This window comes from Pholcus phalangioides, unplaced genomic scaffold (genome assembly GCF_987345545.1).
Source record: "Pholcus phalangioides strain wild (caught in Gottingen) unplaced genomic scaffold, Ppha-v1.0 ptg000005l_1, whole genome shotgun sequence".
NCBI lineage: Eukaryota > Metazoa > Arthropoda > Arachnida > Araneae > Pholcidae > Pholcus > Pholcus phalangioides.
The window spans coordinates 7,674,298-7,692,176 of record NW_028301598.1 but is presented as its reverse complement, the minus strand read 5'-3'; the positions used below and the strand labels follow the sequence as shown (position 1 = coordinate 7,692,176).

At 35.4% G+C, this 17,879-nt stretch overlaps 1 protein-coding gene across 2 annotated transcripts in view; it reads right to left on the bottom strand.

Moving 5' to 3' along the window:
- The window catches only part of LOC149085825 (ATP-binding cassette sub-family C member 9-like), an 87,630-nt gene that overhangs the window by 18,431 nt on the left and 51,320 nt on the right, over positions 1-17,879 (bottom strand). For both annotated transcript variants that reach the window (XR_016192685.1, XM_089232263.1), the window contains exons 18-27: positions 16,415-16,733; positions 13,415-13,659; positions 11,109-11,269; positions 9,822-9,891; positions 9,237-9,394; positions 9,060-9,152; positions 8,748-8,850; positions 8,524-8,637; positions 4,421-4,550; positions 21-145 (exon numbers count right to left, since the gene is read on the bottom strand). Coding sequence is in view for 1 of the 2 variants with exons in the window: in XM_089232263.1 (XP_089088389.1) it covers positions 21-145; positions 4,421-4,550; positions 8,524-8,637; positions 8,748-8,850; positions 9,060-9,152; positions 9,237-9,394; positions 9,822-9,891; positions 11,109-11,269; positions 13,415-13,659; positions 16,415-16,733 (1,518 nt within the window). In the remaining variant the exon portion in view is untranslated. The remainder of the gene's footprint in view (positions 1-20; positions 146-4,420; positions 4,551-8,523; positions 8,638-8,747; positions 8,851-9,059; positions 9,153-9,236; positions 9,395-9,821; positions 9,892-11,108; positions 11,270-13,414; positions 13,660-16,414; positions 16,734-17,879) is intronic.

The following is a 17,879-nucleotide window of genomic DNA, read 5'->3' as shown; positions in this document are numbered from 1 at the left end:
ATACTCATATAAATACAAACCTTTTCTCCTGCTTTAACTGTGAGAGTGATATTTTTCAATACTGGATCTCCATTTGGATCATACTTTAAAACAATGTTTCTGAATATTATTTCTCCCTGACTTGGCCAGTCTTTCAAAGCAGCAGCTAGAAAGAGAATCAATATTTGAGAAAAAAAATCTTTCAATAACGACAATTGCATAACTCAAGGTTACATAAATGTTTTGATTTGCTGCACCCTCGGGAATGAGATTAGAATTGCAGATATTTTGTAGCAACCCCAGGGATTCTACTCAAAAAATTAGGACGGGACACCCCCTCCTTAGACAACATAATCATATAGCATAAAAAATCCCTAAAAATTTTTTTTTCTTTAAAATTCTAAAATAAAAGTACTTTAGTATCACTTTAGTATACACTTTAGTATTTACCAAGTGAATGACTTGGTAACGAAAACAATTTTCGTTCAAAACAGTGTATTAGCAACCACAGACAATTCTTTTTTTCTCTCTCCTCACAATATATATTACATTCTTTTTTTTTTCAAGGAGTCTTTCACAATCTAATCTTTCAACTCTTTTCCTTGATGCACAGCAAATTATGAAGATATGTAAGTTTTTTAAGAATAACATTCCTTTGGGACCACTTCCAAAAACACTGTGCAAAATGTGTAAATTATCCAATGTAAATGAGTCAAGATGAACAGGATGGTTTTACTCCGCTGTCTATCCTTTTTTAAAGGGATTTGTTTATATTTTACTTTTACTGTTCAATGTCACTGTCATTGTTTTTGACAAATGAAGCACTTTAATTTCTAGCACTCTGCAGAGCTTTGTAAACAATGCTTATGTATCTACATGTCCTAAAAATACAGAAGACAACTCAATGCTATTGGGTAGCATCAGAGTCACAAAACCTAGAATAGGCCTATGTATCCAACTGCTTTGTTATGCAAACTGTTGTTTCACCTATACACAAAATGTGGACCTTAATTTTTAATGATGAATGTTAGTTACTGTTCAAGACAATATGAAGTAATAAATACAAAATTATTTTTTCCATCCAGACAAAAAATTTTTATGACTACTAAAAAATATACACAAAAGATGAGTTTTTGAACCCTCGAACTGAGCAAAAGAAAAATTAATAAACCATGTGGCAAACATACACCCCCCCCCCTCCCTCCTCAAATAACCAAAAATGATACAACTTTTGCTTTGGCAGAGTCATTAATTACAATCTGCTACATTTGTATTATTTTGTAATATATCTCAATGGTTACCTCTTCAATTACACTCATGTCCATAAATTAAGGATAATCTCCGGCAAATAAAGGTTCAGAAACAAAACAAACATTACTTATTCATAAAGCCCATTTATTAAACAAAAGATAAAGAACAAAAACGATGGTGTATGTATGATACCATTCATAAAAACTACGATCTTTGCTCCCTGGAGCAATTGTAAAAAATATCTCCTTTACAAAAACTTACTATTACATGGTTGGTATGATGGTTAATACATTGTATGTCTCCCATGCGATGAAATACAGTCTGTACAACGCCTAGGCATGCTGAGTATCAAATTATCAATCTGATCTTGGGGAAGATCACTCCACTCAGCAAGCAATGCTCTCAGAAGTTCTGGTACACATGTAGGTGGTGATGGACGGCTGCAATTCGTCTGCCAAGCATGTCCCACACATGCTCTATCAGATTCAAGTCAGGTGAGAATGCTGGCCATTCCGTACGGGTTATATCCTCAGATTCAAGGCATTCGTTTACGATGTTTGCTCGGTGAGGATGGGCATTGTCATCCATAAACACAAATTCTGCGCCCATGGCACCCCTAAACAAACGTACATGTTGTTCCAGAATGATGTCCCGATAAATTTGGGCTTTCATGGTTCCGGTTTGAACATGCAGATCTGTTCTGGAACCCAGTATAATTCCACCCCAAACGAGCAATGCTGCACCACCGTAACAGTGTCGTTCAATGATGTTGTCTTGGTGGTAAAGGGTACCTGGCGTTCTCCATATGAAAGTCCGACGTGAATCAGACTGCAAGCTAAACCTGGACTCGTCGTAAAACATCACACAAGCCCACTGTGACGATGTCCACATTGCATGTTCTTTACTCCAGGCTAATCGCTGCCGACAGTGAGTTGCCGTGAGCGGAACACATCTGACAGACATGCGAGCATATAGACCAATATCTCCCAAACGTCTGTACATGGTTTGCCTTGAAACTATGGTACTCTTGGCTGCAGATAGCTGACGAGACAGGTCGGATGCTGTGCTCCATCTGCTTCTTTTGGCAGTTACTGCCAAATACCGGTCTTCATTCGGCATTGTAATTCGGGGGCGACCTGTACCGTAACGTCTACTGACATTTCTGTTATCTTGGAATCATTGCCAAAGCCTAGAGATGACACTTTGGGCAATTCCAAGTTCCTCGGATACTTGCATTTGAGTAAGCCCACATTCCAGGCGGCCGATAATTCTACCACGTAAAAAATCATCCACATGCGTCCTCTTTGTCATAACTATTCGCTTATGGCACTGAGCGCCTTACAGAACTCTTGTGAACAATTTCACTTCTTTGCCACCATTCCTTATATACCCCCCTCTTACACTCTCGTCATTGTGACGTACTATCGGCATCATCTGGTGGCTTCCTGAAATTTACATATCATTCTTGCAGATGTGTGTGATGATTCTACAGGTGAAATTTTTACTTTAGATTTCGATTTCCGTGTGATTCTGAATTGTCCTTAATTTATGGGCATGAGTGTAAAAACAGTTACACAAATTGTTGATAGGATTTGGTAAAAAATGTAGGAAAAGTAGGATAAAAGTAGAGCATTTCACCAAAAAGTAGGACAAGTTGGTTAGGAATCAAAGCCTTAAAATTATATTTTGAAAATAGTGATATCACAAAAATATCTTAAGGCACCTGTTATCATTCATTTGGGGCCCATGGGCTGGTTGAATAAGTATCCATGACAAAAACTGGAACATGGGATATTAAGAGAGATGACACCTCTCTTGAACCTGGCCTTGATGTCATTCAACTCTGGTATATGTCCCAGGCAAGGATGCGGGGGGGGGCTATTATCTCTACCCAAGCCAAATAACAGGGGGAAAATTAGTCTGTCCTGTAAAATACAGGACGATCCAATTATTCTGCACAGTAAATTGCCCCACCTGACCCATTGCCCTGGATCCATGTACACTGATGTAATCTAATTAACAATGAGAAACTGCATCATTCTATTGATTATTCTTATGAGACTGAAGGCACAACAAAAATCCTTTTGCTGTATCAATTATGATCATTCCTCCCAAAACTTCCTATTAGTTTGGTACATGTGGCTTGTCTCTTAATAAATTATGCCATGATGTGTTTTAAACATCACCCGGATATTCAGCAAATCCTTCAAGGGCTACATATGGCACATACAGTGTAGATGCACCTTTAGGTTTCTTTGCCAACCAGCATAAAAAGAGAAAGATTGTCTTGTGTGTTCCTACACTTCTTAAAATTAAGCCAATCTTTTTTCTGAAACACTCTGTATAGTGCCTTCTATGATTAACACATCACGCACAGACAAAAAACACAGTCTGGTAACTTTTTGTATGTTGACATGGTATGAGATAGGCAAAAGAATCGGGGTCTGCAGATAAGGATACAAAGGTTGAGTTCATTTCATTAGAACAGTCAATATTTTTTTTACTCGTAGAATATGCTAAAAAAATTTTGAAAAAAAAAATAATGTTTTAAAACAACATTACAAGATTCCAAATTGGAATTGCTATTACTTCACGTCTGGTGAGGTGGGGCCCTGGAAAACTCTCTTTACCAAGGGCTCTAGGAAGGTGTTTAGATGATCATGCTGAAGTTTTTTTTTTTCTTTCGCTGACAAGAAATAAAAACTCTAGAGATCTATTAATTAAAGGAAGAGAAATTAGAATACTTTTTTGAATGAGGAGAGGCATTGAAATGATTTTCAAGAGAGGCAAAGGTCGATCCTTTCACACTCTTGAAAATGTGTGGTTTCAGTTCCACTTCTCATTTCAAGAAAGTAATTTTGATATCTATGCCTTCTCTAACGATTGAAAGAGAAAAAAATATTCCCCTAGGAAGAGCTCCCTAGTTTCAAAAGGAAAACAAAATGCTGCTCAACTCTAGTTCATTTGGTGCCTTTCAAAGCCACCCATCTGGCAAGGGTGACCCTGATGGTAGCGTATTGCTGCCGGCGGTTCGGCTGACTTTGTCATTGACACATTCAAGCCTCCTCGCCACGACAAGGCATACACATGTTGAGGAGGAAGGTGAGGCCAACAACCTGGCCCCTAAAGCATATAGATGATTAATAAAAAAAATATGAGGTGAACACTAGAACATGAATATTATAACAACCTGAACTCATTTTCGATGAAAGTACAGTCTCCCTCGTCAGTTTTGAATAATGGTGTACTCTCTCAACAGCACTCATGTACATTTCCGTGCTTGCTAGATTCCTGACAACCCAGTTAAGATATATAGGCACCTGTATTGGTGAAAATGAAATATTTCTTTACTACAATTTTTCAGTCTGAAGAGAGAAACAAAAAAGGAATAATCTAAGAAAATTTGATGTAAAATTATAAAATTATTAATAATGCAACATGACATGCTGCTGAAACACGACACTGCAGAGGATATCTGCACACTTCAGCAGTTTAAGCAATAAGCAATACAGCAGTTGAGCAATAATAACACAGTGCATTTTTTTCTGGACTGAATAAAGTACTCAGGTCTTTAGATTCCCCCCCCCCCCGCCCAGAAAAAAGAATTTTCATTCGCTTAATTTGCTACTTAAGAGTAGGAACAGAGCTGTTGTGAAATTGGAGGGCCTATCTTCGGTGAGAGACATACATTTTGATACATTTAGTTCATTACAAAAAAAGAATTTCTTAAAAAATCTATTGTTGTTCACCACCAGTAATCAGTGTCTTTCAGCTCAACTGTTTCGACCAACTAGTTTTGGACTTGCCTTAATGTCTTTTGTATGGACTTCTACACATTCAGCATATTTAATGTTATTTTCACACAAATATATGATATTACTAAAGAAATATATTGGCAGTGCATCACGGAAAATTTTCTCATTGAGTAAAATCTTTATCAAATTCAATGGGATTAAAAAAAATGCAGTAAGTCTAGGTCTGACCAACTTTCAAAGTAGCCTATCGTTCGAGTCAGGTTCCGTTTGGTATATATGCAAAAGTTTGCAACCGTTACAATGTTAGACCAGATTTATATAGAGAACAAATATAGTGACAATATATATATATGCAAAAAAAATTAGCTTAAGGAAAATAAAAATGAATTTTATGAGAGTGAAATGGAACCTATGCAGTGGGTCGTCATCGGGGGAACCCCATGCATGGTTCAAAAAGTGTGGCATTTCTGAAGGGTGGCTATGCCTAATTGCATTAAAAATGCCAACCCTTGTTCCCAGACACCTGCGTTTGTTATGATCGAAGTCATAACACATAATTTATGTAAATTATATTATTGTTTTAGATGGCTATATATTGTACATAAAGTGTAGGTGTTGTTTTTCTTTTTTTTTCTCGGCTGGTTATGGGGAATTTTCTCACGGATCGTGAGAACGGAAGTTTGACCACATGGCCCCCTTGGACATTCCTTAGATGGACGAGGTCCACTTTCACTTGGAAGGGGTCGGGTGATTTGAGTTCCTGGAAATTTTCCGTGACGTAGATCTCATCCAGCACGCTAATTGGCTCAAAGTCCCTCTCCAGGAGTACTATCTTGTAAGTTTCGCTTTTCTCGGGGGGATTCTTGATGAGTATGTCAAGGTGTTAAGATGTAGTAAATTAATACTTGAGCACGACTTCGATTTCCGTGCTTGTGGTCTGTATGAATAGTAATGAAGTATTGAAAGGCACGCCGAAAAAATGGGTATCGTTGTAATCTAATTTTATTTATATTATATATATATATATATATTTTTTTTTTTTTTGATTATGTAACCAAGGAGTCAAGTAATTCTTTTTTTTTTTCACAACGTAGATGTCTTATTCATGAAGTAAATGTAAAAGTTTAAAAATTTTAATCGACTCGATTCCTTTCTTAAAGTTTCAGTTTGATTCTTTTGATATACTTGGTAACGAGTGAATATAACACCTTCTCAAAACCATTAAGGGGGGGGGGGGTTTTAAGAGGGGGGTGTGTGTGTGGTGTAGTAGTAGTAGGTAGGGCCTCCAAAAAATGGCTCGGGGATCCATGATGTTCTTAAGTCAGCCACCTCGTTGGGCAATTTGCCTGTGGCGTTGTATTTGTATTTGTAATATATATATAAAACAAAATACAGTAGAACATTGATTATCCGAACATCAATTTTCTGAACAACTCGGCCAACCGAACATCTTTTCAACCTAACTCATTTTCAGTTTTCTATAGTCAATTGAGCTGAACACAGTTGGTATTTTCTTGGAACTTGAATCATCTCATCTCCCAACTCGATGGCTTCGTTCTACTGTGGAATAATCCACTTCCAAACAATTGTACATACCGTACATGTGAGCTATAGAGAGCTATAACAATGGTGGATCCAGGTACAGTGTATGTACATAAGTATGTGTTTGTTTGCTTGCCAATCGTTTATAACTATGTAGTGTATGTACATACACTACATAGTTATAAACGATTGGCAAGCAAACAAACGCGTGAATAGGAGCAGATTTAGCTGTCATTTTTTTTTCCTCATCTATGAATTAACCAGTGAAGTGGTTAGTTACGACAGCAATTGGTGTCTATGACGGCATTTCCCGGCGCACAGACTTTTCACTCTTTTTCACATAGATATGACGAAATAATTTGTCATACATGTGCTGCCATCTGTACAGCCATCCTTCTACTTTATTATCTCATCACTAGATGGAGTTGAAAAATTATATTTCAAGGTCTGAGATTATTATTACTATTATCTTTGTCATGTTTTGCAAAGTTGTATCCCCATTGCTTTTTTATTTTTCAATTTCCGATTCCCTTGCGAAGATGCATCTGTTTTATTACTCATATATCTTTTAGCAAAGGTTCAACTACTATAGTTCCACATAAATCCATCAACAACATTTCTTGTAGTCACAGGACATTATAACACCCCCCCCCCCTTTTGGGGTGTCATATTACATCTTGACCCATTTGAGCTATAAAAAAACATGCTATATAAAAATATTTCAAACTTCCAAGAAAAGGAAAAAAAAGGGAAAAGCATGTGCATCTTCAAAAAAAAGTGGGCACTGCGGGTAACACTCTGAGAAATTAATTGGACAGTTGACTGGTTAATCTTAATCCTGTGGGTGTGTCTTAATGAAAAGAAAGCAAGGGTCCCTTTCACAGATTTGTTAGGGGGATATCTTTCCTAAAAAAAACAGATATTTTTCAATCCTTCTTTATCTTTAGTAGTGCCAACACTTTTCGTCTTTTTCAAGTGCAGAAAAATAAAAATGAGTTATTTTAAACATCTAAAAAAAAGGTGGAAATTGTGAAAAGATTGAAAGCGGGTGATGGTGGAAACTTGCAGTTGAATACAGACTAGGTGTGGCAACCATCAGTGATAAAAAAAAAGTTGTGATAAAACAGAAAATTTTGCAGCCAGTTTGAAAACAGCAGATGGACTAAAGTCTCGCGAAGTTTTTTTAGGAAGTTATGCCCGTATTTCCATGGTTTTAACACAACCACTGAAGACTATCAAAATCTTCCAGATTCAAAAGAATTCTTAGATATGCTTGAGGAACTCCCTGTATTCCAGTCCAGTCATGAGAAGAGGATGTGTCTCAGTGGCTAAAAAAATTGATAATAATGATCAGGGATATCATTTTTTTGGATGATGAAAAAATAATTACGAAAGCAAACAATCAAGTTGATCAGGATGACTGTGAAAGTGATGAAGATGAATCAACAGCAGATGTAATTATGCACAGTGTTTCACAAAATGCCTCGCGTGGTTAGAATTGCGGCCTAATGCTAACCCGCTTCAATTTTTGATGTTGAAACTATTACGGGATGAGACTGCAAAATGTTTTATGAGCAAGCTGAAGAAATTAAAGATAGATTCATTTTTTTGAATGGTTTGACAGCGTTATTTATCATACACGTATTTATTTGTTTTACCGTTTTATTTTTTCCTTTAAATTTTTTTTCTTTTGTGATGCACTGCTTTTTTTCATTTACTTTTCAGAATAAGTCGGTTAATTTAATTATTTTAAGGTTTTTGTTGCTGAATTTCAATTTATTCCTTTGCACTATCGAATTTGTTTTGAAATAGATTTTCCAAAATTCCACTTTTCCGAGCACCCTTCAGTCCCGATGTGTTCGCATAATCTATGTTCTACTGTATAATAGAGACAATATATATATAAAACAAAACATACACACACACACGCACATAGAAAACCAATTTATATATATATATATATAGGTTAATAAATTGCAATTAACAGCACATATACCAGAAGTGTGTATGTGACAGCCATTCCAACCAATGAAGAAGAGATATCCCCATATATAGAGGTTAACATAGAAGACATCGTTGCAATAAATAGAATAACTCCTCCAAGGTAGTCCTGAAAAATACAAAAATCCTTAAATTATTTCTAATAAAATGATAAGAGAAGATGTGGCTCTTGCAAAATACACATACATATTTGATCTGTTAACAAGAACTAAAACTCACAAGCGATACCCCAAGCCAGCAGTTTGCACAATTGACAAGGATGAAAGCGGTGTTATTTATATTGATACACGTCATGACAGTTTCAGTAAATCGTTTTTCTGCCCTAAGAAATAGGAAAAAGATTTATCAGGCCTGTTATTGAACCACTTTCATCTGCCTAAACATATGTGTCATATAAAACTTTGAAACTCAGTTTTCCTGCAACATGATGAACAAAAATGTTCCGCACTGCAACAGCACTTATGTGAATAAAAATAAACAGTTTTTTTCACTAAAACATTCATAAGATGAAAACAAATAAAATTTACGTACCGAAAAGCCCTTATAGTAGACAATCCGTTCACAGTTTCTGAAAAGTGGGAAAAAATTGGAGATTTTGTGATGCAGTCCAACCTTTGAAGCTCCCTACAAGAGAACACAATAATTACAGCACAAAGGACATGCACAAAAAAGTAATGAATCAAAAGCTGTATAGTATTTAACATCTACCTGGAGGTGAAACGGAAAAAGTGCTGAAGGAAATAGTATACAGCGCCTAATGGTATAACTGCAATTATGAAGTATGGTGTCACAATGATGTCAACCAGGATGGCAGAAATACATAGCAGAACAAAACGCAGAAGAACAGGTAATGTGACAGGGAGTTTCTAAAACAGAAAGGTCGTCTCCATTCACTTTTAAATTTTCAACAATGCAAACAAAGAGAAATGCGGGTATTCCCGTCATTCCCATATTTTTTTAAAAAGATGTATCAATCATCTATCCATAAATTTAATGTTTCAAACAAATAAGCAATCCATGGCTGTAGAAAAACATAGGTATGAAATATGTAGTCCATCCCACTTAGTATGACATTTTCTTGATCTTAACTCTAATTAATTATCATTAAAACTTCCAGTTTAAATCATTTTCTTGCTTACGTTTTTTCATAACAGTTTTTTGAAAAACGTTATAAGTGGGGTCTATTGTATTTTGTATCAAAAATCATAAATGAATAAATTCAAATCAATTTATAGCAGGTTCCAAAAGAAGTATTGAGACTTTGGATGATGAATGAAGTTATATTACTGTTACCTTATCAATGGTGCTCATATCAGACGAGAAACGATTAACTATGCGTCCAACTGGAGTACTATCGAAAAACCTGTTGATAAGATTAAATACAAATATAAATAAAAAATACAAATACAAGGCCACAACAGGCAAAATGCGCAACGAGGCATATTGCTTGAGCAAGATTAATTTATTTCCAACTAAGAATTGCTTTCCAGACACACCTTTCTTTCTCTTTAAGAAAGATTTTGAGCCATTTCATGTGATATAAATGATTAAGCTAAAACAAATGCATTAAAAAAGGCCTCAGACTTGAATGGTTTCAGTGGACACAGTAAAAACTTGCAATACCAAACTAAACAGTCTGGACATTCTGGGATCTTATCTTTTCCAACTGCATGTATGTGATTGAGAAATGATCTGACTTTATCAAATAACACACTATCTCACGTTACAATGAAAAAGCATTATTTCATTTGTATTCGCTTATTTACCGCATTTCCCCCAATTAGTTGGCATGCCGGGAATATCTGTATTTTCCAGAATGACAGGAAATTTGGGTGTGTCAGATTCTGGAAAAAAAAAAATCCTTAAATATCTTTATTTTAAAAATCTATTAAATTGACTGAATGCATGCTGTGATCCTTATTAAATCTCACTTTTTCCAGCATGCTGGAAATAGTCCAGGCTCCAACAATCAAAAAGCTGGTGTATTTAAATTTTTACAGCATGCTGATAATGCGGGAAAGGGGGGGGGGATACCGTATTTTGGATTTGTGATTACTTCTACCCACACAGAAGATGTCTGCATTAGCTACAATGAATAACAAGACCCAATGTTTTCTCTTCTTAATTTATCCAAAATAATCATTTAATTGTGAAATCAATTCTATAGTTAAACTTCTCTTTGTTTGACCAGTAATTTGGGATATCTATCATTAGCACAAAGCTGCACAAATCACAAAAAACTAGGTGCAAAAAAATGTTTTTACACAAAGAAAAAGATCCAAAATAATAATTATTTTGCCTTTCAAGGCATAGTGACCCCTCTTTCATGTTGGCAGATGTATTGTTATAAATTTCAAACATTTTGTGCTGCTCTCAGCCTGAAATTCAATAACTACACAAAGAAAATTTTACCAATTTTTTAGTAGACACGGTGACCTGGCACCTGGGATTTGTCCACATTAGAGTAAGTGGTCATGACATGCCCAGAGATACTGGATTCACACAAAAATATTACACATAATCATTCAAAAAATGAATGATAAACCAAAAATTTGACCAGGAGAAAAGGAATAACTATACCTCATAGGAGACTGCACTATATTCGTCAGCATCCGGTTATGCAAGATTTTAACAGCATTTAAAGATGTTAGCTGTGATGCCAAGTTAGTGAAAAATGCTAATATTATGCTGGCTATTGACAATGCTGCGTATATGTAAATATAATAATGAATATCCCTCTCCTGTCAAAGAAAAAAAAAAGTTATGTGCCACTAATATAGTGTCTGTTATTACTTCAAATAAGTTCATGTATCTGTCCACAAATAAAAACATCATAAAGAAAATAATGAACAATATACAACACTAAATAGAATGGCAGATAATGTTACCATTCAAGTATTTTCATAATATTGACAAAATATGGACCTGAACTATATCATAACATGGGAAAAACTTTGTTTAAAAAGTTATCTGGATTTAAATTTATGTGAATAATTTTTTTCTTGTCATCCAAAGTTTTTTTTCATACATTTTGAGAATCCAAAAGCTTTTGTTTTTTTAATAAGTTATGATTAAGGTTAGGATTATTATGACCTAAAACTGATAGAAAATGCTCTATAAAAATGTATTTATGCCCTAAAAACAGAAAATTGTCTCATAAAGTAAAAAAAAAATAAAACATTTTCCTTCATTTCCAGTAACGTTAATTTTAGCAAAATAATGCAGGAATGAAGAATGTTAATGCAATTAATACTATTTTAAAAATTGGTCATTTCTTGGACTGAAATTCTTGAGTTTACCAACATCCACATATGTGTCACAGAATATACAAAAGGAGACAATATAGTGAGTGAGATTTTAGAATGGACCTCCAGGTACCCCCTCCCCTCTCCCACCAGCTATTAGTATTTCAAAAACTGGAAGTATGTGAAAACATTGAGGACTTATCTACTGGACCCAAAATCAATTGGATGATGACTCAATTTAGTCACATTATTGTTCAGGGGAAAGAGAATGGTGAGAAGGGACCTTTGGAGACAAGCTTAGCTTGCAACAAGTCCCCTCCTGAACTTTTATCTCCAGCTTAAGGGAAGAAATTGAAGGAAAGGCAAGAAATTAAAAGGTATGGCAAGATGTCCCCTAACAAACAATATCCACCCTTTTTCATCTCATCCTGTATAAGTCTTTCAGTAGGAAATTGAGATGACTGAGGGGAAAAAAATCATTTTGATTGAAAAAAGTTGAAATATGTATAAAAAATGAAAACATGCCTCAAAATGACTCTAAAAATCATCAAAAATACTTTAAAATGACTGAAAATCATGAAAAAATGCTCTATAGAACAAAAAGCAGCTAAACATGCAAAATCATAGAAATCCTAGCCCTAGCTATCATTATCAACTAGCAACACTATAGTAGGTCAAAAGATATATTCCTCTCTCATTTGACAAAAAAATGTTAGTACTCAGCTCACAATGTCCTAATCAGGTCGTGTAGTTAGCCGCTACATGGTGCTGCTTATATTCTCATGGTGCTGTTTTCGCAAAGAACTTCTTAATAGTAGAGGCAAATGGGAAAAGGTCCCCCTCCTTCAGTTCTTGATCAATTTCTTCCAGCTGACCTGACTCACAGTTAATTGATCAAAAAACTCTCTCAAGGGTTAGATACATTAATACATTATAAACATTATCATAATCCACATTACACAGTTCTATTCTAACTCCTCACAATAGCTGAATAAAAAAATAGGATCTTGGATTAAAGAAAAAAAATCTTAATGAAGTTCCCAGCATGTATTTAAAGCAAACTTGATTTTTTCATGTTCAACACATGCCACTACTAGTACCTACTAAATTCAAACAATGATTAAAAAAATGATAATAAAAACCAAATCAGTGGAACACAGCAGTATGACTGAACAGACTGCATGGAAGAGATGATGAAAATCAACAAGGCTTGGGTTCCTCTATCTTGAAGATGATAAAAGCAACACTCATGCATTATCCAGAGCCCTTAGTTACTTCAGCCAGTGGGGAAAATCTTGCTGAACAGACCGATCCCAGCAAAGCGGTGCAATTCAAGCTGTGACAAGGCGTAAACAGTAGCCTCTTTTCTGACATTAAAAAAGATTTATTGAAAATTTTCCCCACCCATGCGAATGAAACAATGAAAGGTAAAAACTTTCAATCACGTCTGCCTAAAAACCTGAAAACTATGAACTGTGTAAAAAATAATTTAATTCTAATAAATAAAAATGTCACACCTTGTTGCTCTATTAAATTCTATTCATTGCAAAATATTTAATTTGCAATTTCTTTTATTTCCATTAAAACCTTTGGAACTTCTATTACTAATATGAAGTAACATTTCAATCAAAATGTACTCACTCTATCATCAACAGAAGCATCAGACCATTTTGAGAGCCAAAAATCTGTGCCAATTTTCATGGCTTGGCTACCGACTATTAGAAATATTACCAAGAATGACAAAAGCGAACCACAAGCTTTCAGATAAGTCAGATAGACTTTCTTTGAAATCTTTCCCTTCTCGCGATCTTCTTCTTTGATCAGCTTACCATCAGGCAAAGATGTCGATGATGACTGTGGATGATCTGCATCACAGATACTTTTCTCTAGTATAAACATATAAAAATAAATTAAATATTTAATATATATGCACACATTGACTGAAAATTAACTGTTTAAAACTAATTGAATAGTAAAAACAAATCCGAAAAGTTGTTTTCGAAAAACTCAAAAAATAACTTGCTCTTCTCAGTATAAGTTGTAGAATATTTAGGCATATGCGCCTTTCTTCCTTAGATGTTTGCAGCAAAATATACTCATAAGAATGTGGTAGATACATTTGAAACCAGATTAGCTAAGTTTTAGGTTATCCAAGATACTTTTCATTAATTCATTGAAAAAAATTAGGTTCAGTAAAATGAAGTGCCAAACACTTAGAGTCACAATGAACTCGTTTAAAGAATGTTGCAGCCTGTACAAGAGCTTTACAGGTTGCGAAGATTTCACTCTTGAATATCGCCCTTAAGGAAAGGCATTGGGACGGGGCGAGAGTTGTAGAAGCTACAAATATAATATGAGATCATATGGGTAGGCCTAGCCGGGCCATAAGGATTTAAAATTCAATAAGAAAAATAAGTTTAGAACACTCTTGACTAGACAAATACCTTGTGCTGACAGAAAAATTAGAGAATGTTTGATGAGAGAAGAGATTGAAATAACTGTTTAAATATTTTTAAAGCCCATCATATGTAATGCTTGAAAATAAAAATAAGTAAACTGTAAATATGTTGCAGTATTTCATTTAGCTTTACTGTATTCATTTGATCATTTTCAGCATTATATGGTCATTACAAATAACTTTTGTGTAAGCACAATTTTCATCATATTATGGCCTGGTCGGTTATCCAACGTAGGTCTGGTCCTAATCTAATAATTATCAGAGTCCTACTGTATGAAGTAAATATCAAAAAGAGTGCAACATATTTATCGTATTTCTTTTTAAAGTGTCAATTGTGTTACAATTTACTACCTCCAGGGGGGTAAGCTATTCCATTTATTAACAACCCTATTACAGAAAAAAATCCCCTGCGACACCATAGGGGCCACTAAAATATTAAGTCATCATCGATGGGGGACCATAACCTCACATTGTCCTTTACCAATCGATGCTGGTGTCCCCTTGTAAAAGCAGTCGATTGACAGTGTACTAATGGTCCACCCTATCCATCCCGTTGAAAATTTTGAACACTTTGATCATATCTCCCTGACATCTGCGTTCATCCAATGTAGACATATTCAAAAAATGAAGTCTCTTCATAACTCAAGCCCTGTGTGCCAATAAGGACATGCGTAGCTCTTCTCTGCACCCCTTCAACCAAGTCTATGTTTCTCTGTATGTATGGTCTCCAAAATCTTACAGCATACTCCAGTCCCGGACGAACTAAGCCTTGGAAAAGCAGAAGAATGACTTTAGGAGAACGCGAAGAGACCTTTTTCAAAATGAAACCAAGCATTCTATTTGATTTTTTGACCCCCGCTGAACAATGTTCAGAAAAAATGTTGTTCTTGCCGCCTGGCAGTCGAGTGGTTAGGTAACTAGCTTCTCACTGTGCAGGTCTGGGTTCGAATCCCAGTTCGGGCATGGATGTTTACTAACACTAACAAATTCCCTGGACGGATCATGCTGATCCCTTGGGAATACGTGAGGATCACGTTATTATTATTATTAAAAACCTAAGCCGCTTGTCAATGAGAATTCCAAAATCGGTGACCCTAGTTGCATACAGTATAGTGACACCATTCAACTCGTAAGAGAACCGTCAATTGTTGGAACCAAAATGAGCGATCATGCTCTATTCATTTGTCCATGATGCAATCCTGTTTGAGTTGTACTGCAGCAACTCCCTATCACTTTCAATTCCCGACTACCCCCATTAGCTTCATGTCATCTGCAAATTTGCTAGCAATCCCAAAGTTCCTTGAGGAACTCCGCTTGTGACGCATGTGCAACCAGAGAATTCCCCGTTCACCATAACTCATTGTGACCTATCTCTTAACCACGATTCTATCCAATTCAGCAAGTTGTCCTCAATCCTTATCTCATGTAAACGCTTCAAGTATTTACGATGTTTCACCCGATCGAATGCCTTCTGGAAATAAAGGTAAACATCTACATTTTTGCCCTTACCCAAAGCCTCAGTCACGTAATCATAGAAGCAAAGGAGGTTAGTCACACAACTTCCCCTTCCTGAACCCATGCTGATTATCCGACAATACATCATTCTCGTCTATCCACTTCACAAACTGCCTTTTGATGATAATTTTCAAAATTTTCGAGAGGGAGCTCGTCAAACTCACTGGACGATAATTGGACACAGCTTCCTAATCCTGGACACAGCTATCCTTCTTAAATATCAGAACAACATTAGCAAGTTTCTAATCCCTTGGGACGATACCCTCAGCAACACTACTCCTGTATATCTGTACGACTGACCTCAACAATTCATTAGCACATTCCCTGAGGACCCTGGGATAAATATGTCATCACGATTTCCTCTGCGCAACAATTCGAGGACGTGGCTCATGCCACACTCTCTAACCAATCAACAATGGAGGCACAACTTATTTTTTCTTATAGCACACGCAGTAGTATGATGCACTGAGTAGAACAATTGCATAATACAAATATATACAAATACAAATACAACGCCACAACAGGCAAAATGCCCAACGAGGTGGCCTTATAAGTTATTAAAAGTTGCCCCCCCCCCCCGACAGTGGTATCACCTACTTTAAAAAGCCCAAAATACTGAATGATATGTTATGATTTTGCCGCTCAGGTTTTACTCTCAATATTCTCACCTAACATTTCCTCTTCTTCTTCTTCCTCAATGACATCATCCTCTCCTGTGCGATTGGAAATTCTGGAATTCAACCTTGATGGAGTAAACTTTGCAGATTTACGAATAACACTGCTAGAGCTTGAAGTAGAACGAGAGCGAAGGCTCTCAATAGAACGAACTTTCTTCACTAGTTTATGTCCTGTGCTTGGGTCATCTGGATCACTTGAAGGTGGAAGAGGATCGTCATGATCCCCCCAATCATGACACGGAAGAGGACTAGATGGATCATGAGACATCTGACGACTCAATGATACAAGTCTGGAATGACGACGTATTTCCTTGAAGGAGAAAAAAAAAATCATGCATATACATTGCAAAGAACAATTCAAGTAATTTTTAAATTATTCCAAATTCTCAAAATTGTTTTTCTGTGTATTTCTGTGTATGTTCTCGATACGAATTTACAATTTTAGACAGATGCAACATGATATAGGAAGAGGTTAGTAAACCACACAATAAAGAAAAGGATGAATACAAGTTAGCCATGAATCCAGAGAAAAAATACATTTTACAAATGACATATATAAAACTGAGAATTACCTATTTAATTCAGTTTTTCCCCCTTAATTTCAAAATTAAATTCAATAGAGGACTCAAGGAATTCAGAAAATTCAAATTGATCAAGTTTGAATAGGTCAAGCTCACTTGTATTTGACCCTTAAGAAAGAAAACTATCTTTGCAATCCATCATGAAACTGAACAAAAATTTGTGTTTTCCCCTTCTACAACAAGAAATACAAAACATATGAATGCTATTAGCTATTTCACTAGATGTCATTCTCTTTTTATTAACTGCATAGCTGCCAAGCTTCAGATGGGAAAAAATCCTGTAACTTTCTTATGAAAATCTGGTAATTTACTTAAAAATCTGGCAAACATACATTTTGAACATTTAAAAATTTTTTATGGGCATAAAAAGAATCAGAATAAGTTATACATAAGGTGACCATATTATCCATACTTTACAGAATATATAACCATATTTTTTGTTATCATTTGATGTCAGACTATCCTAAAGAAATGTTCAGTTTTTTCCAATAATGCTTCCATAAATTTCATATTTGCTAGATATTTTCGTTATGTTGAACGTTTTATTTGTGAGGTCATTATAATTGACAAAATTTGTAGAAACCCACAATTTCATGTCCATCTGCACTTTTAGCCACAAATTAAGAATTTTGGCCACAACTGGTGATGTCCAGTATTTTCTGATCTTTTTTTTGTAATTTTCATTATGAAATATACATAGTAATACATAGAGAAAATATGGTGATTGAATTATCTACCAGCCGTTTTATGATTAAACATGAAAAGAAAAAAAATGTTTCCAATATGAACAGGCCACCATGTTTGTTTATATTCATAGATTTAGATGGCTTCGACTACTTTTCATATGGGATACCATGCCTGCATGAAAAGCATAG